The 27,877-nt window shown below is 49.8% G+C and overlaps 1 protein-coding gene across 1 annotated transcript in view; it reads right to left on the bottom strand.

The window, feature by feature from the left end:
• LOC144170197 (uncharacterized) overlaps window positions 1-27,877 on the bottom strand; it is a 109,741-nt gene that overhangs the window by 66,212 nt on the left and 15,652 nt on the right. The window contains exon 2 of the mRNA XM_077699827.1: window positions 5,456-5,713. Coding sequence (XP_077555953.1) covers window positions 5,456-5,648 — 193 coding nt within the window. The 5' untranslated portion in view covers window positions 5,649-5,713. The remainder of the gene's footprint in view (window positions 1-5,455; window positions 5,714-27,877) is intronic.

Here is a 27,877-nt window from a genome sequence, read left to right as displayed (position 1 = left end):
AAGCGACTCTGTCTTCAACGTCGACCGATAAATGTGTACACGCGAAAATTAGATCTCGAATTCCCGACAAACACTGGTAAAGTGAAACTCTTGTCGCACCCGCAAAAATTACATTCGCAACTCGCGCTCTTCCATCGTCCTCTCCGCCTCCCTTTACACGTGAAAGTCAAAACGCCGGTTCCCTTCTTTAATGCGGCTCGGTGGTTTCGCAGTTGGTTCGTTTGGAAATCTCCGCGATTCTCTCCTCGAAGCTAGCGCGATTCCATCGCAGTAAAGCCAACTTCGCAGTGGTAGGTATAGCGTGGAACAAAAGAGCACGAAAAAAAAAAGAGCTGTGCGAGTGCACGTAGAGCGGAGCGGGAGGAAACGATCGGCTAAGGCCGCAACACTCGGACAGCGGCGGTCATTAGCGGGCGCAATCTCCTCAATCGCGGTCGGCGCACCGAATAAAGCACCGGGGGCCAACCACTGTGTTCGATCGGCCGCGCGTGCAGCGGAAGGGGCGCGCACACACTTACGCTGATGTTGGGCAGCACCGGCGCTCCTTGCCCGGCCAACCAACGCCGTAGTCGGCGTGAGGCGACTCTCGACGCGCTGCTCTCGACCACCTTGCGCGACCTTACGCGAGTGGTGCGCGTCTCCAACAGCAAAACTACCTTCCAACGAAGTAATGCAGAGGGGAAAAACCCGCTGTCCCACACCTCAGCCGACCCCGAATTCGCACAACGCGCGAGCACTACGATGCGACTTGACCGCAGACTCGAATGGCGAGCAGGGGGCGAGGGCCCAGGGCGTGAATGTGGGAGTTGTCCGATGTGCCGTTAAACTGGCCCCTCCATCAGGACGATAACTTGACCAGCGGAGACGTTTGCAAGTGCAGTGGCTCGCGAAGATAGCGGGACGCCTCTTCCGACCCATCAAAGCTGCACCTAGACGAGAACTTCGGCCCACTCATTAAATAGTCGCGTATCGAGTTCATTGCGAAGACATGGCGATAACAAGGGTTTCGATGCCTTTCCAAAGTCGTCTTTCGTGTGAACCCGCCTAATAAATCGTCGTTGCAAAATCGCTTTCCGAGCTAATCTCGCCGATTTCGTGCACGTTCCGTCGTCACACGACCTTCTCACGCGCAATTATATTGGAATGCCCATACCATGCGGGTCTGCCAATATAATGCCGCAAAAGAAGCCCGGGTTAAGCCGACAAGGGAGGGCTGGGAGGCGGCCCTGTCCGGCTGCTCGGACCTGAAGTCTCAGCGGGATCTGGTCCAGCGGGCACGGGCGGCGGCCTCGACCAATGGGATCCCGGACTAAGGAAAACACCACCCGCGCTAGAGATGTTTAACACCATTTCCCTCCCTTTAACCATTTCTTGCGTATTATTAGGTTTTTCCTCCTCCTCCTCATCCCCCTCCTTCTCTTCATCCTCATTTATAATATTGCCCCGGGACACACCACCGACGGCAACGACGAAGAAAGAGTCGATGCACTCGAGCTCTCTCATGGCCCCCTTATAGTAAATACAGTCCAGCCCGCACTTATAATGAACACATTGAGAAGCGGAAATCGGTTCGCTATATACATTTTTCGCTATATCTGGACATACAATATACGTATAGAAATGGCAACGGGATACAAAGATTTGTCCTTTATGGCCGACATTTCGTTAAAACCGGGTTCGCTATAAGTTGGATATACTGTACATTGTTCACATGGAGTAAAATTGAGAGTTGAGCTAGTTGGTGAACATACATTGTTGAAAATTAAGAGCGAACTATAAAATACAGACAAGAAAGAAGGACGACAACGGCGCTTACTAACAACTGAAAGGTTTATTATCACAGAAAAAACATATCTACACCCTCAGGAAAGAGGGTATAGATACGGGGGTGAGCCCAGTTTATTGTCTCACTCACATATACGCATGTGCAGCGGTGACACGTGTCGGTTTCGGTGGCCCTGAGGGTAAATTTATATGTGTGTTTTCTGTGATATAAATCTTTCAGTTGTTAGTAAGCGCCAGTGTCGTCGTTCTTTCTTGTGCGTGTTTTATAGTTCGCGCTTAATTTTCAACAATGTACTGTTCACATCATGGATGGTTCGTCTCATTTGCTCTGCCGCGTCGTCGTCGGTGGTGGGTAATGGCGCCATGGGGCATTGCCCACCTATGTGTGCCGTGGCAACGCGCCATTTGCAATGTGACGAGAGGCAGGAATAATGACTGCGACCCCTCCCCCTTTTCTTCATCATGTAAAAAAAAAATGCGAATGCAGTGGACCAGAAAAGGTAACTCGTGGTCCGCTTCATAGCATTGCGACTGTCCAAGGCACCGCCACAGGGAATAGTAATGTTCTACATACGTTGCACACACAGCCAAATCGATTTACGAACGCGCAGGCCACCCGGCGTGATCAACCGAGTGCCGCGTAGGGTAGGCGCTTTCATTTTTGCACGACGACTAATAATTTGCCCTTAACGTGACACCTTAAGTATAGCAGAGAACCTTTCCTGGAAAAGGAGGACCACTGGTCCCGAAGGAGCCGGTGCTCTGTTTGCCAAGTATTAATCGACCATTTTAGGAATACGTCCAAGCTGGAGTAGCCGTACTGCGGCTGCGATTCCGGTGGATGTCGCATTTTCCCTCGCAGAAACTTACTCCACCTTGGGGTTTTCCCAAAATTGGTCGATTAACTCTTGTCCCTCACTTCGACTTTGAGCTATTAATCAATCCGCTCTCGCGTTACAAACGACTAGCCTCCTGATTAGTTTAGTTGGTAGAGCACTGCACTAGTTACGCGGTGGTCCCGGGTTCGAATCCTGGTCCGGGACAAATTTTTCAACTTCTGAGAGTTTCAGAAACTTTTTCAAGATTCTGAGAAAGCTGTATAGCCTTCCTCTGTCGCCGTGCGGCTGAAATTCAAGTGGATGTCAAATTTTCTCTTGCTGTTTGCAAAGTGGGAGAAAAAGAACGTTGTGACTACAGAGCACCTTTGAAAATATTAAAGATAAGGTGGACCCGCCGCAGTAGCTCAGTGGCTAAGGCGCTGTGCTGCTGAGCCCAAGGACCCGGGCTCGATTCCCGGCAGCGGCGGCCGCTTTTCTGATGGAGGCGAAAAGCAAGAACGCCCGTGTGTACGAGATTTCGGCGCACGTTAAAGATCCTCAGGCTGTTAAAATCAATCCAGAGCCACCCACTACGGCGCGCCTCATCGCCTGTGTAGCGTCGGCGCGTTAAACCCCCAAAATCAATCCATCAAATATAAGGTCGATTTTTTCGTTTTTAAAGCGAACGCTTTCTTCGTGGAACCGATGGTGTACTGTCAAAAAACTAATGCATTTCTCCGTAGACCGGTCGGTCGACCGAAAAGCTCTGATAAGATCTCCGGACACACGAAGCGTGCACGGTGAAAGCGCGCTTCCATTGTGTCAAAGCGGTTACTTCACAATCGCGAAAGAGGAACGGCCCTAGATAAGACAATACACGCATCGATTATGAAGAAGGAGTACAATAGTATACCTTAATCTCGCAAGAGACTGATGGCTATACATTTGGATCGTTCGTAAATGCGTTTACTTAGTGCGCGAAAAATCGCCGCATGGGTTCGTTCTTCATTGGCGATTTGGGTCTTCGAAGGTTTGACGATCGATTCGACGACCTTTCAGAGAAAGATGCATGGACGCACTTTTAGCGAAGGTTTTGAGGCAGTTTTGATGTGAGAAAGCTTTCGAGCTTCCCTCAACTTTCGTCACGAAGGGATGGTAAATTTTCTGGCATGTAAAAATCATTCTCACTTTCCTCCTTCATGAATGGCTAGTGTAATAAACCGAGTGATATGACAGCAGCAATACAAGGAAAGGGTGGAAAACGAAATTGGACGAAACACTAATAAACGCTGCAGTTCCCCGTGGCTCTGTTACATACGAGCAACAGTTCTGGCAAAGGAAAAACGGCTGGGATTCTAGCGCCGGGGCCCTAATTGATGAGCTGCCGGCGCGCCGGAGCATAGCCTGGCGCGGCGCCAGTGAAATGGGGCCCCGCGTTACGCGTTAACAAGGCGAGATGGTGGCAAATGAAATGAGGTGAAGGCTGCTGCTGGCGAGGGGCGCCGGGATAACGAAAGGGAAATGCAGAAAGCGCGGGAATCGGGAAGGGCGAACTAGAAAAACAGCAGGCGGTGACCGAAACACGAAAGCACACAAAAGCGTCAGCGTGGAATTTACCGTAAGGAGAACCTAGCTATATTTTCCCGTGGAATGCACGAAGAAAATCGCAGAAACCCCCATAAGGGAATTGTCAAAAAAAAAAAAAACGTTAAGCTAAACACGAGCAACTTTAAAGCCGGCTTCACCATTAAACACACGTTCACTGCTGAGAGAACAATTTTTTCAGGCGCCATAAGAGGCTTAAAGTGAAAGTATGGTGGCCCAAGGGCTTTATTAACGCTTCGTGTCGGGCTAGTTGGCTGAACGTCATTTGTAGGATTGCGCTGGGTGTCACACAAAACGGACTGGAAATAACGCATGCACTTGACGTAAAGACTGCGCGCTGACAACTGTTTATTATAAATTAAGCGACATGTATATACAAGAAAAGCGAAGAAAATATTATGAAAAACGATAATGCCAAAGAAGGGAAAGGGGAAGAGGCGACTAATAGGTCTGAAAGACCATTCCGGTGGCACGCGCTGCATTCACAGCAACTGTTCCAAAAAGTGCATCTCACGTGTGGTGGGTGCGATAGAAGGTGAGCTAACACATCCCTCCTTCGCGCGCCGACAACATTGAAAATGCTTCGGAAATCTCCCGTGTGGGCGTATGTTTTGATCGTAACGGAATAGTGGTTTTATCAAACAGGAATTCGCAGTTTCACCTCGCACAGTGCCCGACCAAATACCCTGCGGCAGTTACCTGCTGGCACGCATATATATATATATATATATATATATATATATATATATATATATATATGTGTGTGTGTGTGTGTGTGTGTGTGTGTGTTGTAACTTCACTTGTAGTGAAGAGCTATCAGTGCGCAGTCTTTGCAAGCGTATGTTTTTTCCAGTCCGTTTAGTGTTATACCCGGCGCAATGCTACAAAGGCCCAAGGGCCATTTAATAAATATACCGATAAGACGCAAATGTTTCCATAAAATTCACGATATCCAGGAATATCACGTACAGTCGGCTTCACTGCTATTACAAATGCATTGCTCAGGTTATTTTTTTAGGGGCAATACAATGACTGTGATATAAAAGTATGGAGGCACTTAGGCCTTTTATGAACAGCAATCTCTTATGCAGTGAAAGTACGGCACATGGAGCATTGCAGACTGGCAGACCGGTTTCCTCTTTGGAGACAGAAAGCTCGATCGCGCACACAAAGCCGGATGATGCGAAGGGGCGTTTTTCCACGAGCCGCCGCGCAGAGGCATCGAAAGGCAGGGTAGCAGCACGTACCGGGGTCGAACCTCCAGAGGTCCTTGAGGGGCAGGTTGGCCGATCGTCCGGCGAGCAGGTAGAAGCAGCCGTCCTGCGAGGTGCACATGGCGTGCTTGGAGCGCGAGCTGGGCGCAGGACAGGCATCCTTGGCGCCCGCGTCGCTGCCGCCGCCGCCGCTGGCGGCGTTCGCCAGCTGCACCTGCGCCCACATGCTCCGCACGGGGTCACGCGTCACCGACGCCGTGGCTGCGGCTACTCCCGGGGGCACGCCGCAGGCTGCACGGGGAGAAAGAAGGGAGGAAGAATGAGAGAACGGTCACTTCGTTAACCATAGCATTTGAAGAGGCCGCGGAGATAAAACGGAACTTTTTTTCAATCTGGAAGAACTAGACTTGGGCAACTCACTCCCTCAGATCCATTACAGCCACGAAAGACGGTTTTTGAACCCCCAAAATAACGCGAGAAAAATTGAGAAACGTGCAAATTTCGCGCTACAGTGACGTCCGCAGTGACGCAGCAGAGGGAAACACTAAAAAAAATTCGGGCCATCTCCACTAAGGTGAAACCTGGGGAGGGGCGAAGCATGCAGTGTTTAAATGTATTTTAGGCGCCTTGCCATTTTTGTCCACGGAGATGGACCCGTTGGGGAGCAAAGGTATACAGCTTTTCTGTAAAGGTCTCGTGTCTTTGAAGCACGAAGCGTTCTAGCGCGAGGCGTTGGAAAACGTGTGTCCCAGTGGGTTCTTTTATACGCGTTGCGTTCTAGCGCGAGGCGTAAACGAGTTTCCCGCTGTTTTAGTTCCGTGACTGCATGAGAGGACGCTTACGACGACGACATGAGACGCCGACAGCCCCACTCCGTAAGAAGCTTCGTCTCTAAAGCTTAGTTGGCCGTTCATGAACTCCACATTATCATTAAAGCGATACAATCAAGCAGAACGAGGGGACCCGCTACAATCGCCCGGTGCTGTTTTTTGGCGGTGGCTTTGGCGGGCGGCCGGCAATCGTGCAAACAAGACTCTGTGACGTCATGGAGACATCGCTGGAAAGTGGCCGGGGAGTCGTCTCTGCTTGATCTGTTCATTTTAATGGCCCGATTATTTGCTTGAAGTTTGCGATACAACTGGCATCACTGTTATCGGGACAAAACAGCCTTTCGAATGAGCCAAACTTGAATTTTGTCCTCCTGGCTTCTTTAATGTGTATAAAACGGATATAGAATGGTGGTGTGTCGGGTTATGTAGTATCAGTGCGCAGATTGGACAAGCTCACAAAGGCTAATCTCATGCCTAGGTCAACTACTCATTGACCTAGCTCATTTTAGATGAAAGTCTGGATATGAAGTGGCTATCAGACATATTGAGACTAATCTATGATTGATTGAATGATTGTTGGGTTTAACGCGCCGACGCAACGAAGGCGATGAGGCACACCGTAGTGGAGGGCTGCGGATTAGTTTTGACCACCTGTGGATCTTTAACGTGCGCCGAAATCTCGTACACACTGGCGCTTTTACTTTTCGCCTCTATCAGAAAAGCGGTCTCCGCGGCCGGGAATCGAACGCGCGGCTTTGTGCTCAGCAGCGCAACGCCTTAGCCACTGAGCCACCGCGGTGGGTATAGGCAGATAAGGCAGGTAAGACTAAATTATCAATAGAGCTGTTTTTTGTTTTTGTTTTTTTTTTCAGCAGCTGGTACTAAATGCCTGCCGCCTCAGGCTTGCTACGTTAGAGACCGTCCGACGTATTGCAGCAAAAGTAGTAGTGGTCAACACCGCGAATCTCCGGTCTCAAAAACTCAAAAACACGTCAGCAAACATGCATAGTCTGATAAGCCGCCCGAGAAAAAAAACACACAAGGTACAGCGGCTGAGCAGCAGGCAGCGACAGAGCTTCTAGCCGCTCCGGCATTACGCCGCATGTCTGGTTCTGTTAGCCCGACCGCGTTGGAGGAAGTCGCGCAAAGGGCGCTCGTTAGACCAGGCGCGTACTGGACACGGATTAATCTGAGCAGAAAAGGCGCGTGGCAGCACACGCACAGACAAAATACAGCAGACATAACGCCTGCGCCCTTCGCCGGTCGGCTTCTGTCCCTCTGGCCTCCGTACGGCGAAATACCAAGACGCAATTACGTCATTCTGCCGGCGCAAGGCCTCCCACGCGTTCTTCTATCGTCTACTTTTCTTTCTCTCTCGTGTCCGGTTCGTCGGCGACCAGCGCTCATTAGCCGCCGCCCCGCCTTCTCATTCAATAAGTGCGGCAAGGGATGGCGCGTACACGTACGAACACGCGGAGGAAAAAAGAGGCGACACGGGCAGAGCGGGGAAAGGTACGGGAAATAAACCACTTTCTCGACCCGGCGACTCTGCGTAGCCCGCTCGGGTTACAAATCCCTTCCTGCTCCCATTTTGGCCTCCTACGTTCCTGCGCAGGCACGAAGCAAGAAGAGCAAGAAGTCAGTCGCGAGACCATCGCTCTTTCTTAGACGCAGCCAGCGGGGAACAGAAAAGAATGAAAAGAGGAAGAAGAAAAGAGGTGGCTAGCCGCTAAACGACAAGCGCCGAGGAGACGTTGTAGGGGAGAAAAAAAAGCAACGAGGGAAGAGCGAACGGGGTTGAGCGAACGGAAGCTCCCCCCTTGCCCCGGGCCAAGCCTATCTTCTTCTCTAGGCCGCTTTCTTTTCTTGTCCCATCTTTCGTCTTCAGGTGCACCGGCACCGCCCGCTCCGTGTACCTCCAAGCAGCCGCGGAATGGTAATTTGGCGCCAAAGTGTTTCGTGGCCTAGTCTTACGGAAGCGTCCTTTCCGCGTCAGCTCCTTTTTTCCCCCGTCTCTCGTTGCCATTCCAGTTCCTACCGGCTAATCGGTGATTTGAATTGAGCAGAGGCGAAAGCTGGAGAACAAGTTGGGCCCGGCAAAGTATTTTTATCTCCCTCCGCAGGGGTTTTTCTTTCACGCGGAAAGTTTGTTTTGATTTAAATGAAATAAAACTTGCCGTATGTTTTCAATGAGTGAGTAGCGCAACCATCGACGACGAACAGGAAGGACGCACACGAACGGATCGCTATGTCCGTATAGCGCTCAGCTCGTGTGCGGCTAACTAGCCCAACAACGCACTTTGTTACCTTTTTGCCTTCGGTTTGAGGCGAGTAAATCTGACGCAATCGAACTTAAGTAGAATGATAATCGAAAAGCCCGTCACGTGTCTAATTTTAGCCTCGAAACAACTTCAACAAAAAGCTGGTAAATTTTAATACGTGGTTTTTTTCATGCTATCACAAGAATACAAATTGAATATTACCTGCACGTTATTAATTCTTGGACAATTAGTAATTACAATACTGATTATAGTTTGAGTCTGCTTTATTACGCTGCTTAACATTATGGTTATTCTATTACTAATGTAATCATTATGAGTCAATTCCCCCACAAGAGTCCCTTGCATAAGTGTGTATGTGTGCAGGAGCGGGTTTTTCTTTTTTTTTTTCGGACGCACGGACGCAACAAAAGATGAAGCCCTCGTTGTGTACAGTTCTGTTAATAATTATTTCCTCCTTTACAGCTTCTGCAACAGACTGACGTCGCCAAAAGCGCCGACACAGCTGATAAGGTGAGTTGGTTAAACACCCAGTGCCAGGTGAATTCTCGGCGCATTGGTAGAACCGGCGAATTTAGAAGCGTTCGAAGAATAGGTACTTTAATATTTAAAATACCGACGAAAACTCTTGCGCGTATGTATACTCGTTAACGTGTTGTTCTTATGGCTCTTATAAATGTCAAACAACCCAAAGGAAAGATAGCGGAGCAAAAGAGGCGGTTCGTCAAAGCTGGCTTTCCGGCAACAACACCACCTATGCAAGAAAGCTCGCTCTACAGAATATGAGGAGGAAGCGCGGTTGTTAACACTACGGAAACTCGGGAGAACTAACAATGGAATGTAGCAAGTACAAGAAGAAAGCACAAAATAAGGCTAGACAGAAAACAACTGAGATAACAAGAAAACCGATAGGAACTGCCATTCTCCGACACAAGCGCAGTGCGTCGTTACGCGCTTCTTTCGATGCCTAACACGGGATGAAGAGCATGAAAAGTAAACAGACCAATCGGGTTTCATCTTATGAAAACCTTCCGCCTTAAATATATGACACCAAGACAGCGCAGAGCGCTTTCAGTTCAGACAACGCACGCCTTTTACAAATCAGGCCCCCTTTGTCAGGAATGTCAAAATGGAACTGAATAAATTTGCGTAATTCAAAACTGTCCAGCAAGGGATTTCTATGAAAAGCGCTATTCTGATTGCAATACAGGCTGCAGTTTTCTCTTATTTTCTTTTGCCGGCACGCAGCCAATGTGCCACAATTTACTCAGTTACGAACTAAACGCTACATTCGGGTTATGGGGCTTAAAGTGCTGGAGCTATACCTGAGTTATGAGGCGCGCCGCAGTGGAGTGCTCCGGATTAATTTTGGCCACCTGGTGATCTTTAACGTGCGCCTAAATCTCGACACACGGGCGTTTTCGCCTTTTCATTTCATTTCATTTATTTCATTTCATTTATTCATACTGCAGGACAAGATGCTGGCCCATGCAGGGGATCGTTTTTACAGTAAATCACCAGTGGCATTGCCCACTCGCGCATGTAAATGAGTGACAACGCGTGTGTACAGTGCATACAATTCCAATCCAATCCAATCCAATGCTCCTCGCGCTTGCGCAACACTTTGTACACGGACGCCAAGGGACAAGCCACGGACAAAGCGAGGCCCTAAGGTGCTTCGCCCCTAAGAAAAGTGCTATAATGAGCAGTAGCGTAAAACCACATTATCCGTGCTCAAGTCGTATATCAGGCTTTATCGAAGAGAAAGCAAGCCCGCATTCAATGCGCGCCACGAGAGAATGAGCGCGAACAAACCGGATTTCAATATCCCTAAGCCCTTCTGCGCTCGTCGATAAGCGCCTAGCTGCCCACGCATTGGTTGCACCCAGCCTGTTCTCGCGAACGCCGTTTCTACTCCGCCATAAGACAAGGAGGGGGGAGCAAAGAAAGTCATCCGCGTGGTCAATTCACCGCATGTGGCCCCGGGAAACAAAAATGTGCTTTCCCTAAGCTGGTGCACGTTCTGCCGGGGGAGAACAAACGGCTTCGACGGAGGAATAGATACGATGCCGCCCGCTCTAAACGTGGGGAGCTAAAGAGAAAATAGATGAGACAGCATCGCGGCCCCGGGCACAGCGCACGCAAGAACAAGCACGGACGCAGTTGCTAGCACACGATCGAGTAGTAATACGATACCGCAGATTCTGCTGGCTGTATCGCTACGATGGCGCACACAACGAGCGGTGAGGTAGGGGTACAACAAGAAGAGAACACTCGTAAAAAAATGAGCAATCCACGCTAAGTGGCTCCCCGTCATGGCGCGAACACCTTACTCACACCGGAAACTTACGACATGAGCGGCGTCGTGTATCAGGGGTTCGGTTATAAGCGACCGGGAAATGAAGGCTGCAAAGAACCACCACCGGCATTATGACTCGTATACGAGCGCGGAAACGCGTGGAGGTAGTAGAAAACAGAACTCACTCAGAGAATAAAATTTCGCCAGTATAATGCGGGAAAAAAAGGCTCAGCAATTTCCCCGTGCGAGGTAACAATTCTTTTGTAAAGAAAAGAAAGAACGAAAGACAATTTATTGACTCTTGCAAAAGATGAAGGTTACAAGAGCAGGTATACCCAGACGAGGGTCCCATAGCTGATACTGCACCGGAAAACTCGGCTATCATATTCAAAAACAACACCCAATGATTGGCAAATTCTGCGCGGCTGTTACCGGATCTTGTCTGTTCTTTAATTCGCTCCACCATGCATTTCCTGTGAATTTAAATGCAAAATAACTCTTCAGTCCTCGCCAGTTTCCCGCTCTTTCGGCACTTCATTGAATATTGTTCAGAATACTTCGGTCGAAATTTTAACATTCGCGCTGTGGGTTTACCTTGAGCCCTTCCTGCAAAGAGTGTTCGTATGACGTGTTACTCACGCTGTTAGAAGGCGTTTTAAAAGAATGTTTGCTACGTTAGACGGCACGGCCTGTATCACACGGCGAAAAGTGAAGCACAACCGAGTTACATACGGTAATTATCCTAGTTGCAAACTCTGCTTTAGACTGGCCAGGAAAGGGAATAAATAAAAAATGGTTAACAAGTTACGAGAGATGTTTATTATCTGAGTGGCGCGCTGCAAGTCAGCAGAAAGGGCTGCTACACTGCCGCCGACAGCAAAACCAGGAGGAGGAGGAGGAGGAGGAGGATAAGCATAGAAATTTACTGTTCCTACTGTACAATTTAAGCTGTCATAACGAAACATCGAACATTGGATGAAGGTGAGGGAAATTTAGAGGCAATTTCAACTCAGGTCTCCAGCGCAGCGGTGGATTACGAACAAGCCACGCGTATCTGCCTTAGTTCTTCTAGGAAATGTCGTCCCAGTGTTCGCTAAGCGTAGTACACGCCGCATTAGTACACGCTGCAGTAGTGCACGCCGATTCGCAAATTTATTGCTCGGCGCGTCTACTCAGCCGGGACTGCACTAGCGCGATTTTTTCCCTCTCCCGCCGGACATTTTTTTTATCTCTCAAACCCCCGTTCTCCAACTGGACGATCCTGTCATTGTGCTATGGGCAAGCGTCGTATTTAGGCAGCCAAAAAAAATAACAAAACACAGAGAAGGATCGCGAAGCGACGTCATCTACTCGGCTCCTTATCGGCGACAGCGAGGCCGTTCCTCATCCGCAAAGTACTGCAGCCCCTGGGCCGGCGCCCATCGCTCACACTGCCCCCCGTGGACTCGGGGGAGGTCCGAACCCCCCCAGCGCGTGCCCCGGACACGCCGACAGTGCGCCCACAAGAAACGAACCGCATTCGTACACGCCGGGTCGAGATAAATGACGTCGCGCGGTCTGCCACCCTCGCTCCCAGCAGCGAGCTCCGAGTCCCAATCCTCCCGCAGCACGACTAGTTGCGAAAGCCGCGCGCCTGCCTCGTGACGCGGCATCATCCGGCCGGCCGGCTGTGTCGAATCTGCCACGGGGATATTGCGCTCTCCGTCTCCTAGAGGTATTACGGGGATTCTGAGTTCCCGGACGTGGGCTCGGCTGATCCCCTCCACGACTTCGTCGTATGTTGTTCCCCGCCGTAATAACCGAACGGAGGAACGGGCAGAAAATCGCGCCAGTTTTCCCGGCCCGATCCGATGATCGGACTCGTAGAATTTGGCTCCATCTCCGCACAACCAAGGGGAATTGAAAGATACTGATACTGGGGATCTTGTTGCTGTTAGTTTTATTCCGCCATTTGGAAATCTAATCTGATAGGGTTTATCAATTCTTGTGTGTGTGTGTGTGTGTGTGTGTGTGTGCGTGCGTGCGTGCGTGCGTGCGTGCGTGTGCGTGTGTGTGTGTGTGTGTGTGTGTGTGTGTGTGTGTGTGTGTGTGTGTGTGTGTGTGTGTGTGTGTGTGTGTGTGTGTGTGTGTGTGTGTGTGTGTGTGTGTGTGTGTGTGTGTGTGTTTAATGCAAAGCTTTACTACTTTCGTTCAGCGGTTCCGCGGAGGATGCGCACGTTAACCTTTTGACAGGAGACACACTCCCGGCGACACACCCCTCCAAGCGCATCAGCCTCCCACGCATGCACCGCTGGGTCGTCTCGGGCTATGTGACTCATCTTGCGCCGCGTTCACCGAGAACGAAAGCGAGGCGGGCCTCCTTCTGTGAACGTTGCACGGGACCGAACGACTTTGAGCCGTGGTCGGCGATACATCTACATCAAAGGTTAACCAAGCGAAACCAAGACTTAACCAGACTAAGCCAAGCTTTTGCTTTGCATATCCAAGGTTAGCTTAGCTAAGCCGCAACCATTTTTAGTATTTCGCTGTGTGTGTATGCACGCATGTTTGCGAGAGAGGGAAGGGAGAGAGAAATGATACTGACTTTTAAAGGTCATGTTGTTATCATGATTGTGAGCTCAGTTCTTGAGGACGGTGAACTTCGCATCACGAACCAAGCCAACATGAGCGTGTCGTCAGGCCATAATATGTTCGCCCCCTGTACTCTGCCCCGCCCCCCCCCCCCCCCTCCCTTCATCCTCCCCAGTCACTTTCACGTTCATTTCATAACATGGCTTCCCTTTGCATTGCCGACAATGGTGTAATTTCCACATACATGCAACATAAAGCTCGTGATATTCCCGGATCTGCTTTCGTACCGTTTAGCACATAGCTGATTTTTTTTTTCTTGACTACGTGACCAAGGAGACAGGACACCCTAGAAATGATTTAGGCCCGATAACCTCTGCACTAAAGGGCGAAGACTTTATGTAAAAACTGCCTCAAAATGAATAGAAATAATCAGACAGGTTATACTGTACCAATGGCTGCCCAGACTGATTTCTGGCCCTTTGTCTCATTGTTACTAAATGCCTTCGTTCATCCCCCTATTTTATTAACTAGCAGGCGTTTGTTAAAAACTAGCTGTCTGGATAAGCTAGAAGTATAGCTCGCTTTTAAAAAGGTCGCAGCTATGCTTTCCAGTCCCAATCGCCTTTTTTTTTTCTATTCGAAATTTCGGCTCAAACAAAATGGTTGCGCCGCTCTATACGTCTAAAACCGAAGCCCTTTTTTATATACCAGGTTGTCTACTATGCGCTTGGGAAATAGAAGGAGTGAGCAGAGGACTGTATTAAAAAGGTGAGAGAAGAAAAGGCGCTAGACGTAACACTCGACTCGCGAAAATGCTATTCGTCGCCAGCATTGAGCCAGGCACGTCGTATAAGCTACGAATAAGTCTGAAAGCGCCTATGAATGCACGTCTTTTTTACATAGTAGTAACTCTACTCCCGAACTGCGCTACGGTTTTCCTTCATTCCGCCCATACGTGCTTCTAGTTTGGTTTTGTGCGCAGGAGTGCTGCGCCGGCTCACGTGCGCTGCCCGTGGCAGGCAACGTGACCGGGCCGAGCAAAGCGACAGGAGCCGTCCCGGCCGTCGCTCGACAATAGGAGACGGCGAAAGGAGACTGCAGCTACAGCGAACGGGAGCCACAAAGAGGAGACGGCGGTCCTTTTCTTCTTCAGCGTCCCCTCACTTTGGTTCCTCTCTGCCACGAGACAGGGCGCGCACAGAGGCAGGCGCGAACTAGCCAAGGCGGCGGTGGGCGTGGAAAGAAGAGCGGGACCAAAGGAAGCACGGCGGCGCGAGCGCTGATGACAGGAGACGCCGCCGACGAAGAAGACTTATCCCGGCGTCGGCTCCCCCTCATCCCCAAGCGTCATCCTCAACTGCCCTTCGACGCCGGGAGAAGAAAGAAGCCCCGGCAGCATCCTCCCCGCTCCCGCCGCGGCAGCACGCGGTTGACTCCCTAGGGGAGTCGGATTACGGCCGTGCCACTGTGAAGGGAAAAAAAAGGAAGAAAGGGAGCCGTCTTCTTCCCCAGCCCTCTTCCCTATGTATATAAACGTGAGACGGACGTGGCCGTGCCAAGCGCGGAGGGCAACTGCATACGCCGAGAAGGGGGGGACTCGCGTCAGTCATATGCCACTGCTTAATAGGAGAAAGCCGGCACACATATCATTCCCCGGCTCAGAAGACAGCCGCCCACGAGGTGGGAGAGGAGGAGAGTCGGGATGTGAAAGTGAAAAAAAAAGAACATTACGAACATAGCGAACGGGGCAAATAAGATCTGTGGGAAGTTCAAGGAATGCTGGGCGGGTTCCACGAACTATGGCGACATTTTTCTTCACCGCGTTTGTGTCTCGCGTGCCATTTCTTATCGCAAAGGGAGGCGTACGGAAAATGGATAGCGCTTATCCCCTTATCCGTATATTTTATTTACGCTTGCGCACAAAAGTTATGAGTGGCTGTATCGCTACAGAGACAGGGTCACAAATCCCCCTTGAAGATTCTAAGGATAATCTCGGGTTTTATTGGACCGAAAACGCCTTGCTCATGGTAAAAATAAATTGCACCCCTTAATATGAAGCTTCAGTGGTTTAATCTATGTCGCCCTGTTCGTTCTGTGCACCGCACTGGCTAAAACGTAGTCAAGCGGAACTAATACGCGTGTTATTCTTATTCTTCTAAGGCCTTCGAAGGCGCGTGACGCAGGAATGCCAACGTAATTGTGCATCACGGGAAAATTTGTGACTTTAAGTAGGCGTTCACCATGTTCTACGAAACATTCTACGATGGCACAATGAAATCGTAAGGAGAAACCGAACACAGTCCGGCACACCACGCAGTACGGCAGCTGCACCCGCACACCAGTTAGCCCTTTGATTCCCAAAACTTTATTTGTATGCTTAAGGCCGCGAAAACATTTTTAAGACCTAAGATGACTCCAGACATCACCAATTTGAAGTCAGAAAAATCAGGTTCATTAGGACGAACACAATGAGGTTACTCCTGGGCAACAAGAAACACTTTCTGCTTTATGCATCACTTGAACAAGAATTCTACCGTGATCAGCATGGTTTATGGTTCAAGTGGAGACCATAAACGTAAGGTTGGTATTGCTATCGTTTGCAATAACAACGATATTGCACAAGTTCGCTTACCTCTCCCGAGCCCATCGAGCCGCCGGGCTCGATGCGAGTCGGCACGCATAAACAAGTCTGGTTGCTTTTGCGGGCAAAAATAGGTGCTTCCCTCCCCTTTTCACTTTTTGAAAGTACGGGTACCTACGGACATATGACGTTAAATTTCCCAAACCCACAAAGCCCGGGAGAAAAAGAATGTTGTTTGGGTTCTTGCTGCTGAGCAACACTGGGCATCAAATGGTTAGGAAGGGCAGCTTCGTTCTCCATCGGTAGACACTTGCGAAACGGTTCGCGCAGTCCCGTTCCAAGGGAGAGGGCGCAAGCGCTTTTCCAAGCGTTCGCTGGTGTGGGCTGCGCCAGCGATAAGCCGTTGAAGAGGCCCGCCGCCCTAACTCCACGCGTGTGACCATGCAGATTTGCGGTTTAATGTACCGAAGAGGAGGGTCGTAAGAGCCCCGAATTGATTTGGGCAAGCACGAGTCGCCCTTGAGAGGTGCAAATGGAGCGTACACGGACGCTTTTCTATTCCGCATCCATCAAAAAAGACAGCCGCCGCAGTCTTCGAACCCTTAAATCGCGTGTTGTAGCAGCATGCGCGTCCGACGACTGTGCTGCCGAAATCGGGCATGTAAGGCCACCGTCGCCATTTATGAGGCAGCATTTTGCAGCAGATCATGGGCAGCAGATCATTGGCAGCAGATTATGAGGCAGCAGGTCATTGGCGCCCTTAAAACCTACTTTACCGTGTACGAAAATAATGCGGTCAATAAAGGAAGCCTAAAACTATACGGTAAGATCTGCGATTCAGTAAAAACCGCTGCAGTGATTACAGCATTGAGAGAACAGGTATAGATAGAGAAGACGGACATAGAGTAAACTTTCATATTTATAAATAAACCGAAAAGTGGAAGGGAAAGCAGCCGCCTCCTTGGTAGCTAAATAGCTGAAGCACTGGACGTGTGCTACCGAGAGTTGTTCGCTCGGATCCCAGCATAGTGCATGCTTTTCCCCACTGCCCTTGTTTCCTAACATTTCGAAATACATATCTTCAAAGGAAAAGGGAAAAAAAACATGGCCTCCCTGACCGCTGTCTTTCCTCTCAGTGTATATATGAAAGCTGCATGCGCACCACACATTCTATGGTGAACATTGGAGAGAAAACGGGGCCTAGAACTACCCCTCCGAAGGCTTCAGCACAACCTTGGAAGTGTTCGAAATTTTCAGTGCATCCAAACTTTTTTTCCCAATGATAACCCGCCCTCGCAAGCGTGGTAAGGAACTTCAACAGAGGAACAAATTACCGCAGCCCTCTCCAACGTGGCCTTTTATCTGAAGATCCCGTACCGTATTTGCCGCATAACGAACGAACAAACAAACAACGCACCAAGAATTGTAGCGCGCAGGAGAGAGGGGCCAATCAAGACTCGCAGTCCATCCAGGACTAATCACGCCCGAACGGTTACACGAGACGCGGAACAAGCAAGCCGAGCACTCGAGTCACGCACTGCCAGCCGTCCCGGAAAGAGCAGCCCGCTGGCCACTGGGCCGCCGCACACCCTTGCCGTGAGGCGAAGGGGCTACTCTCCGACGGCCTCCGCCGATGCGGCGATATCTCGGACAGCGTACTTCTCCGGCCGCCGCCGCCGCCGGACGGAATCGATTGAGCTCGGCAGAAGCAGCCGGCAACATCTTCCTCCTCATCCTCCGCGGCAGGGAAACCAGCGTCGGCGCCGGCTGGATTATTGAACTCTTCCTTCTCGTTTTTTCTTCTTCGTCGCCCGCCTTTCCCGTTCGTTTCTATCCCCACTTTCACGGCATTTCGCCTTTTCCCTACGCCGCCGCGCACCCGGCTGTCTCGAAGGAGAAAGGACGTGTCTGGGCCGGGCGCCGCTCCACCTCCGTCCGTAGCGCCGGCGATGATTTGTCTTCCGACTTCGGATGCTGCTTCGGGGAGGAACATCATCCCCCTCAGGGTTTCTTTCCGCCCGCAAATCCGCGGTTCTCTCGCGCCCAAAAAACACAAGCTTCGCTGCACCGTTACGTACTTTCTCCGGTGCCGGGCGACGGACGGAAGCAAACGTAGGATTCGAAAGATAAAAAAAAAAATGTGGAAGACGTGCGCACACGCATACAAAGAAAACATCCATCGCGATTGATTCCGAGCTCCCCGTGCGGCGGGACGAGATGAAGATGTACGAAGAAGCTCAGGTGTTCGCCGGTGCAGCTGACACCTGCGTCGACAGCTGAATGGGACCCCCGTGTGCTCTGCACAAAAGGAACAGCGCGCTGCCTCCTTCCTCTCTCGAAGTGCGATTTAAGATGGCAGTATATGAATACAACATGTGTTTCTCGCTCTTTTTTACGCGGGTGTTTGGAAAGCCATGGACTGCCTTTTTTTTTTATTCTTATTCTGCACGCAATTCTTATCTGTATTTTATGCTGGAACCCTGACGAAGCAAACAGTAACAAACGTCCACACGGGAAAAAAACGAAAAGTCTGCAGGAGGCGCTATCGGAAAAGTCAATGCTCAGCACAGCGAGATTGATTTTCGTGTATGAATGCGCGGTTTCCTTCACGATTCTTTGACGGCGAAGCAGAGCTTACGTTCGACGGAAGCAGGAACTAAGCAGCGCGCGAAACAATCTGATTTCTTTTTTTTTTCTTATTTGCCGTAGTCATTGACCCAAGAAAGACGGTAAGGCAACTTTACCCCGACGAGAAGAAAACAAACTCGTGTTGCTCTTCTTGCGTTAATGCAGGTTCCAGAATTTCTTAGCGGTCAAGTGCAAAATCGAAAGGCCCAGCACAACGAATTGGCCGCCATCTTTGCTGGAGGCTAGACATCAGTATTTTGCGAGGATGGCGGGCAACAGTCGTGCATGTTTCGTAGCATGCATGGAATAACAGATTTGAACGCTGGTGGAGTCGTCAAGGTCTCGCTCGCTTTTACAGGGTGATTTGACTGCGAAAACAGTACACAGGACAAGAGCCGAGTACGGCCTACACACATGGTGTTCCCACGAGCTTGTTTTTGTAGCAGATACTCGAACGGTGAGGTTGAACCGATATGAAAATCAATCGGAGTTGTAGAGGCTGCGAATCCCAATTTGGCTACCAATTCCGCGCCACTTCGCAGGGAGCCACCAGGAGGCGCGTCGGCTGCCAAATGGCTGGTGGCTGACTGGTGAGCACCCGTTCTACTCGCGTGTTGTCTCGTTCACCTGTCACGCAATATGGCGTCACCGACGCACTAACTCTTGTTCTGCAGCTGCCAAAGGGCGGAGGTGGTAACCCGGGGAGGGAAGGGGGGGGGGGGGGGGGGAGGTGGTAGCCCACTTAGCTCCTACTAGGGAGACCCGGGCTAAATTCCCGTACGTACTCAAATGTGTTTTTATTTACTCCGAATAGTGGCGACCATTTTCTGTAGCGGACAGCAAGTACGAGGCAATTTTTTCGCTTGATAGAACATTAAAAGCTTACGTCTGAATACGGAGCCAGGCGCCTGCCACTTAGCCGGCAAATCTCGCGTATTGTGAGAAAATATGTGTGGGCATGCTTGGAGATGAAGCCCTTATTCCGTTCTAAGCAATATTTTATTAGTTATAAGCAACCCTGGGCACGTACGAACACGCCATAGGGCCAAACGGAACGCTTTAGAATACAGACAAATAAAGAGGTAACAGCAACCATTTGAGGATTAGAACGTTGGTACAGCTACCGGTTTGCACTGGCTTGTCTCTGTCTGCAGTGCCTCAGTGCATGACGAAGAACAAATCACTCTCGTTACACTTTCAGCCCGTGATCCTTTACCGTAACGTCTTCCGTTCGCGCCACACAAAAATAAACCGCAATACCTGCCTTGGTTACTTTGACAGCATTTTTTCCCCTTAATGCTCACGTCTTCGTAGCGAGGTCCTTTATTTTAAAGATAAAAGGGCAAAACGGACAAGCAATATTCTCAAAAATTTTGGCACTAGCAGAAACAAAGATATTTACACGTTCACCTGCATAACAGCTGGGGTTCGGAACAAAGAAATAAAGAAGAGAAAGACATTGTTTTCTTGCTGGGCGGTTGAGCCAGTTGTACGTTCAGTACATCCCGCATCACGCAGCACTCGCGGGCGAAGTTTTAAAATCAATAAACACAACTCGCAATACTAAGCTTACAGACTAGCAATAGCGTGCAAAGCTTTCGGCGCTTTTAGAAACAAAGCTGTTCGTTGCGGAGTCCTCGCCAACCACGCCGGAGAAGAAATTCGCGCGTCGTCTTTTTGCGCACATACAAAGCAGGGCGATATCGCTCCGTTGCCAGCGTACAACGCGTTTACTCCACGGCTTCCCTCTTTCCGCTGTTCCGCCCGCTCAGTGCGATCCGCCGCACAAGCCTCAAAGCCTCTCGTTGCTTCTTTCCTCTCGCTCGAGCGACGTTTTTTGCGCCCTCCGTGAGTTCCGTCCGCACGGCCAAATCGGTTCTCTCGCCGCACCATTGCACACGCGCCGAGGATCCCGCGCTCACGAAGTGGAAGAAGGCGCAGAACGTAGCGAAATCAGAACCAAGAAGCCGAGAAGGAAGAAGATGAAGCAGCGAATATGCAGCGCGACGCAAGTGTAAAGCGGACGAGACAAAAAAAAAAAAAAAGCCAGAGATAAGTGCCCGGCCGAAGAAGCCACGAAAGTTCAGCGGAAGACGAGAGAAACACCACGTGGCCGGAGGAGGGCTTTCGAGTGGGGCTGAAAAGCCGAGGGCTACTGTGGCCCGCCTTCTGCCGCTCGGCTTCATGTCTTGCACCGGAACGAGTGGCCGGATGAGAGTTCCAGCGCTCATGCCTCCTCCGCCTACAGCACTCAAAAAGCGGGAAAGCTGGCACCGAAACACAGAAGACGCTAATCGAAAACCCTCGTTGGGCCGAAGGCCGGTTGGCTGAACGAATAAGAGTTCTCCCTTATCCGTTAGAAGCTTTAGAGTCTAAGTCCGGCTCTCCCTGTGGGATATGCGCTGCTCCGCAAAAGGAAGAGCTCTCCCTAACCACTCAAGCTTTTAAAATTGGATTAGCTATATTTCAAGGGGGAAGAAAGATAAAATTTAGTGAACAAAGACAGAAAGATTTCGTACTAAACTGACATTTTAAAATGTGGATGCTGTAGAAATTAGGTAAGAGTATTAATCTAACTCCAAGTTAGACGATAAACCGTGACAGTTGCCAACTTATATTTTCCGAATAAGAGGACTCTCACCACGAACAGAATTGGCTCCTACAGTTACTCTGCACCTCAAGACACTGGTGCCACACGTGCAAGCGAGCGCGTTTTATGGGAGCAAGGTGCCCAGTTCGGTGCTCAAGTGCCCTAAAATGCAAATGACAAAACTTTCAAACCATTTTTAAACCTATTAGTTCATCGGTAACATTTACTGTAAAACAACGACCCTACCGTTCAGCTTTTCAGTCTCGCTATACGGTATTTCCCGGCACGTAAAGCTTCTTTCCCCGATGCTTGTATACAGTTCGGCCCCTCATCCATGCATTCCGATTACTGATTACTTTTTCACAAGCACAAAGCATTTCTTCGAAAGATGTACTGTTTGCGTAGCGTGTGACGGAACTGCGTTCATGGAAAAACTTGACGGCATTAGCGAATACTTCTTCTGTCACTATAATTTATTATAAAGCAAACCCATGTTATGACATCGGCATTGAGCACCACAGGAGAGAGAGAGGATATGCAGTTTTGGATAACCCTGATTTTTTTTTTTTTTTTTTTGCACACGAACAGACGGTAAGCGTGCAATTCTTAGAGAACCCTTAAGAAGATGCAGCGATTGCTGCAGCGCACAACCCGCACAGAAATTGCAAATTCTCTTCCGCACGACCCTATGGCGACAGCTGCTACACGCTAAGGGGGAAAGGAAGGCAACACGTGCATTGCTTCAATGCTGGTGCACTCCTCACCGCAACCTTTCCTCCTAACACGAATCGGTTAAAGTCCCATTTTGCAGTACGTACAAGTCAAAGTGAGCGGAAGGAGGAATCGATCGCACCTCCCGTTCGCGTGTTAACAAATCGCTCCGCCGCTCTCAGGACGCGGCGGCTCGCTCAACAGACAAGCGAGCAAGCAAAGGGGTTGTCGGACGCCCACTCGCGCACTAATAAGAAGGCGTTCTTCGGGCACGGGGCGCAAACCCGCTAACCCTCGGCACCCTCCTCTGTGGCGCGCCCCTGCCGGCACGGGCAACACGCGCTTACTGGCTGCTGCACGAGCAGGCTAGGTGGACGCCCAGGAGTCGACAGCGAGCTCTTCTTCGCCTTTTCCGCCCCAAGAAGGGTTTTCCTCGCGAGAGTGCCCTAATGCGAAAGTAGTGGCCCTTCGATCGCCGGCCCACCCCACCGAGCACCCGGAAAGCGAGCCACCCACGCGCTGGGCGCCCCTCGCCATTTAATTACCGCGGCAGCGGCAGGGAACGCGCGCACCGCTCCGAAGCCTCTTGCCAGGACGCTGCGCGTGAACCTCTCCTTTGGAAGATGCGAGCGTAGATATTCATTTGGGGAGACGAAGGCCGGCGATCGCTTTCAAAGACGTCCCTGCGAGAATTTTGATGAAACTTTTTTGGTCTGCCTGCCTGTACCTCGAATCACGCGAGATAGAAAAGAATAGGCCGTTAGGAGAGAAGAAAAACTACAGGCGATGCTGGGAACCGAATTTGTGGCAGATAGTTGCGACAACGACTCTGGCAACCAGTTAAGCAGTGCAGAGTTGAGGGCGTCCACAGAGGAATAAATTATCCGAAAAAAAAAAAAAAAAACTAGAATGGTGGGTTTACGCGTACACGCTGTGCTAGTTACACTTGACAATTGTTCTGTAATTGAAACAGAATGCGTACGATGTTACTTTCAGTGCTATCGAGGGACGATACACGACGCGCAGCGGCATCTCACATACAATAAAAGATAGTGCACCACATTTAGCGCTTTTAGTTGCACTTGAGTGAAGCTACGATGTTAGAACGAAACCGAGACTGCTTTTAGATCTGGCGCCGCTCATGTATTCGCCGAATGGTCCTTCTGAATGTTTGTTTTTTCTTTAAAGCGGTAAAAATGCAGGCGGGCACGCACGTTTTAAGCAACACCGTCCCTCGACTGTGCAAGTCCACGATTTTTGGATTATGTAAAAGCATCGTCCACGGTTTAGCTGCCACTTGGAGATAAGGAATTCAGAACGCTGGCACGTCTCGTCTCGGCATTTGTTGCCGCCGGCCCAACACTGCTTCTAAGGCTGAACAGCCGTTGCAAATCTTGGCAGGCTTCATCCTTCGTGGAGGCTTAAAAATAAATATAAGCTTGATAGTACGACGCGTTCCCAAGTTGCGGCCTTTTTTTAAAGGCTAAAATACCGAAAGTAACGCGCATAACGTTTAATAGTGGGCACGTACAACCCAAACAAATCACCAAAAACTGAAAAAAAAAAAATCAGCCTCGATCCTCATTTTCGAGCGATGCCAACGAAGACTCGGCAGGATTCCATTCTTTGTTCTGGAAAACAATTCTGTCAGCTGCAAAACATTTGTTCCGGCCACAGCTCAGGGAATAACACATGCGTCATTGAAAGCGGGCAACAGTCGCGCGCCCTGTTTCTCGCTTTAAAAAAAAAACGTAAAAACGTTCGCTCCAGCGACCGCTATTACGGGATACCAGGTGCGTCAACGGAAACAGGAAATATAGCACGCGTCCGGTCGTTCCCCGAATCGTCGAGCAAAGCACGACTACATTTTTTCTTGTGCTACGAAACCAACATGTGGGCATTAAAGAAAGAGCGGCTGAAGTGGAAGAAGAAAGGAGGGAGAAAGATAGGAAAGGCTCAAAGCAACCGCGTCTTGAGAAAACATCGCACATACTGAGAAGATAAAACAGCGCAAACGACGAGGACAAAAGAAACAAAGGTAACACCACCACAACAGAGAGAAAGAAAGATGTACAACCCTTTGCGACACGCATTAGGATGTAGCCATCAGAAAAAAATTAAACTGCCTGTGTATGTTTTTGATAACCAAAATTCCGCTTAAAAACCAGTTGTTAATAAATTCGGTCGCGTCCTAATTGTAAACACGCTATCGTAAACGTGTCCACCGTTTCCTCACCATTGCTACAATACAAAACGTGTACACACATTATTGTTATCTGTAGCTCTCATATATATTAAGGTAACAGCTCCAGTTTTACTTTAATAAACGTTTTAACTAGATAGAAAACGTAAAACCAAGAACACCTACTTGACGCGCCGAGCATTTGGCGTGTCAAGTAGGTGTTCTTGAACCGCTCAGTAGGTGTTCTTGAACCCCACTTGAACCGCTCAGCCAGCATTCGCATTTCCCGCTCTACGGCGGGAAATGCGTATGCTGGCTGAGCGGTTCAAGTGGGGGTGACGGACGATTGTAACTCACAAAAAATGCTCTTAAAAGTCACTTGGTTGCACTGCTGAGCACGAGGTCGCGGGTTCGATTCCCGGCCGCGGCGGTCGCTTTTCTGATGGAGGCGAAAAGCAAAAACGCCCGTGTGTGCGAGATTTCGGCGCACGATAAAGATCCCCAGGTGGTCAAAATTAATCCGGAGCCCTCCACTACGGCGCGCCTCATCGCCTGCGTTGCGTCGGCGCGTTAAACCCTACAATCATCAAACGTCACTTGGACAATTGTACACGCCGTGTCGCAAAGGGATAACCACGTGCTAATCTCAACAGTTCAGCCGACTTTCGGTTGAAGCCAGCGCTGTGGCTTTGTTCCCTTTCTTTCGTGCTTGTTTGCGCTGTTTTATGTCCGCAGCCGCGCTTACCAACTCGCGCAAGCTTCCACGTTTATCACACATACGCGTCAAACATGAAATTTGTCCATTGTAATGCATTAAAACAACAAATGTCCATACAGCTTCCCCGGTGACTCGATGCTTATGTGTACACAGCGCGAAACGGGAGGTGCAACGTACACGGGTTTTGTCCGGGGATAACATCGTGTATAACAGGCTGGATAAGTAAATATTAGTGTAAGAACAGCCCTTCAGCTGCTCACATAGCTCCTCAATGTGACGACACAACGTGGACATCGTGGGAACGGAAACTACAGGCCGCTTCCCCACACATGGCAAGGCTGCAGCTTATCGCTCGATGTGGGCGTTTGCCCGTGCGAGCACGCTAATCTACAGACAAGCTGATCTGTATCGCACGTCTCGCGTCGTATGTGTGCCAACAGGCCATGGCTTCCGCGAGCAGTTTGGCGGCGAAGACAAGCACAGAGATAAAAGGACTCATATCGCGAAAGGAAAAAAAAAAACGCGAAAAAAGACCGAAAACACGCCGTCTGGATTTGTCCCTGAGATATGTCCAACGATGCCGAATTCTTTAAACTTAATTTAAACTGAATCTAAACACCTTCGTTGCCCCCCTGATTACAAAAAGGGAGAGAAGCGGACGACCAAACGTTCGCACTAGCGCTGAGAAGAGCGTCTCAACTGCAGAGGTACCCGTGATATCCAGTGTCATACCACTTTTTTTTCCAGCGTGGGGAAAGGGGGGAGGGGGGGAGCATGCTTCCAGCAAAGCGACGATGACAGTTAAACCGAATAACCAGACCGATTCAGAAACTATATACAGGTCACACTCTTTCATTCCCGTGAGAAGCCGTAAAACACGTTGCTCAGATGTATGGTGACGACGCCTGGCCTTGTTTCCACTTCGATGTATTTATTCTCCGGTCTCCTATTTATACCCACACACTAAAACAGAGTACGACAAAAGAACGCCGTGCTCAAGCTAACTTCCAACCGACTTCACACAAACTGGAGACACATGGGGGGACTAAACATGTAACCGAGAATCGCGCCATCATCCGTCTTTTCTATTACAATCGGATGGAGATTGCTCCTCCTATCCCACCCGTAATAATACTTCAAAGCGCAGAGTCGCCCGCAAGGCCAGCAAGCACCCACGTTATACAGTTACCAGCAGTGTTCACATCAAGTGGGCCGCCAATTTGGGTTGATTAACACGGAACCCATCCCCCACTTGCACCTAATCTCCAAAGTAGTGGTGACGCACACGCGTCGGCCACGCCAGACACCCGCGCCGTCTTCCGAGCAGGCACGGCGCAGGTCGGCGTACACGCGCAGTCGTGATTAGGACCGTACACGCGCGCCGCCACCACCACCGATTCAATTACAGGGAAGGCGATATGCAAACACGCACACAGCGTGCGAGTCGTTTAACTATTCCGCCGCGCAGGTGGCTTGCAGATTGATCCGTCCACCTCACCCTAGGGCAAGGCGTCTCGCTCCGTCCACCGCCGCAGCGGATTTAATTGGCACGTAAGACCCCGTCGTGTACGGCGCGCGCCGCGCCATTAGGGGCCGGATGAGAGCCCGACACGCCGCAAGATCGCCCGCTTCGCACGTGCCGCCCTTTGAGGGCGCCGACGTGAAGGTGCAGCTGGACTCGATGAGGAGCAGCACTTATTCTGATCGCGGTAATTTTGAGGCAGCGCGAGAGGAGAGGGGGGAAAATTGGCCGCCTATCTGCTCCTTTCTTCGCAAATGTCAACAAAAGACGATAGTCTTTGTCGAAGTTTGCCAAGTAAATGCCTCCCTTCGCTTTCCCGCTCACCTCTCATGTTGTTGCTCTTGATTCGCGCTCCTCTCAAGGCAAACACGCTAAAGGTTTGCTGAAGTCAATTTAAATTTACCGCGTTCCACTGCTCCAGGACGGGTGCCTCGATGGCAGCGCTGCCGTACGGCGGAGACGCGCGTGAATCGAGGTGCCCTACTTCAACGTTTATAGAACCACGCTGCCCTAGTCCACGTGCATTCCAAGCAGAACGTGGAACCTATCTAGTGGAACCTCTTGTAGCTGTTGCCGCTTGAATTCTTAAAATTCTGCCAGAAGATATGTAGTGGCTCGGGCAACAGCAGGCGACGGAGTGAATGTTTTTTTTTTTTCTTCAGTGGATGTAGTGTTTCATTTGTTACCGCAAATAAAATCCCTGAATTTTTTATAAAGGAACACTGCAAATATCACTTATGTATTCATTTTCTGCTTCACATTTGCGTAATGACTTGTTCTTGTTGAACAATGTTGAAAAGTATGAACATATAAACCGGACTTAGACGTTTAGATTTCGCTGTGAGTATATAAGACTATTCCGCATACTTCGTTTCACTTTGGACGGGTGGCTGAATCGAGTCACAGACAGACAAACAGACATACAGACAGACCAAAATTTCTGGGTTTAAGTATAGCCCCAAAAAGTCTATCGTCTTTGAAAGTCACCCAAACAGCGTTCACTGTATACCAACCGACGATGCTTACTTCGTGCGACCACGTGAGGTGGTTTGGGTGTTTTGTTGTTGTGATGTTTAGCTGTGCTGTTGCGTCGTTGTTGTTGACGTTGTTTGCCAATGCAGTTCATTTTGTCTGTGCATCCAAACTACCCGGTCAGGCGAACTTTGCGCCCAAGTACAGGAGCAAACACGAAATGAAGTAACGTAGCTCCCTCGTTCATCTCTTAGAATTTAATCGCAGTTTGCCATAATTTTTGTTCGGGGCATATTCCAAATGTCCCCGGAAAGCGGTGAGGGCATTAATATTCCTGGCGGTGTTTTCTTATCTTTGTGGCTACCATGCTGCTTGTTTGTCTACGCGTGCTCTCTCTCTCTCTCTCTCTCTCTCTCTCTCTCTCTCTCTCTCTCTCTATATATATATATATATATATATATATATATATATATATATATATATATATATATATATATATATATATATATATATATATATATATATATATATATAGTTTACTCTTGTGGCGACGACGCCATCGTGCCTCGAAA

Source organism: Haemaphysalis longicornis, unplaced genomic scaffold, assembly GCF_048455015.1.
Source record: "Haemaphysalis longicornis isolate Haplotype H1 unplaced genomic scaffold, Haemaphysalis longicornis Haplotype H1 scaffold_2, whole genome shotgun sequence".
Taxonomy (NCBI): domain Eukaryota; kingdom Metazoa; phylum Arthropoda; class Arachnida; order Ixodida; family Ixodidae; genus Haemaphysalis; species Haemaphysalis longicornis.
This window is presented reverse-complemented; position numbering and strand designations above follow the sequence as displayed.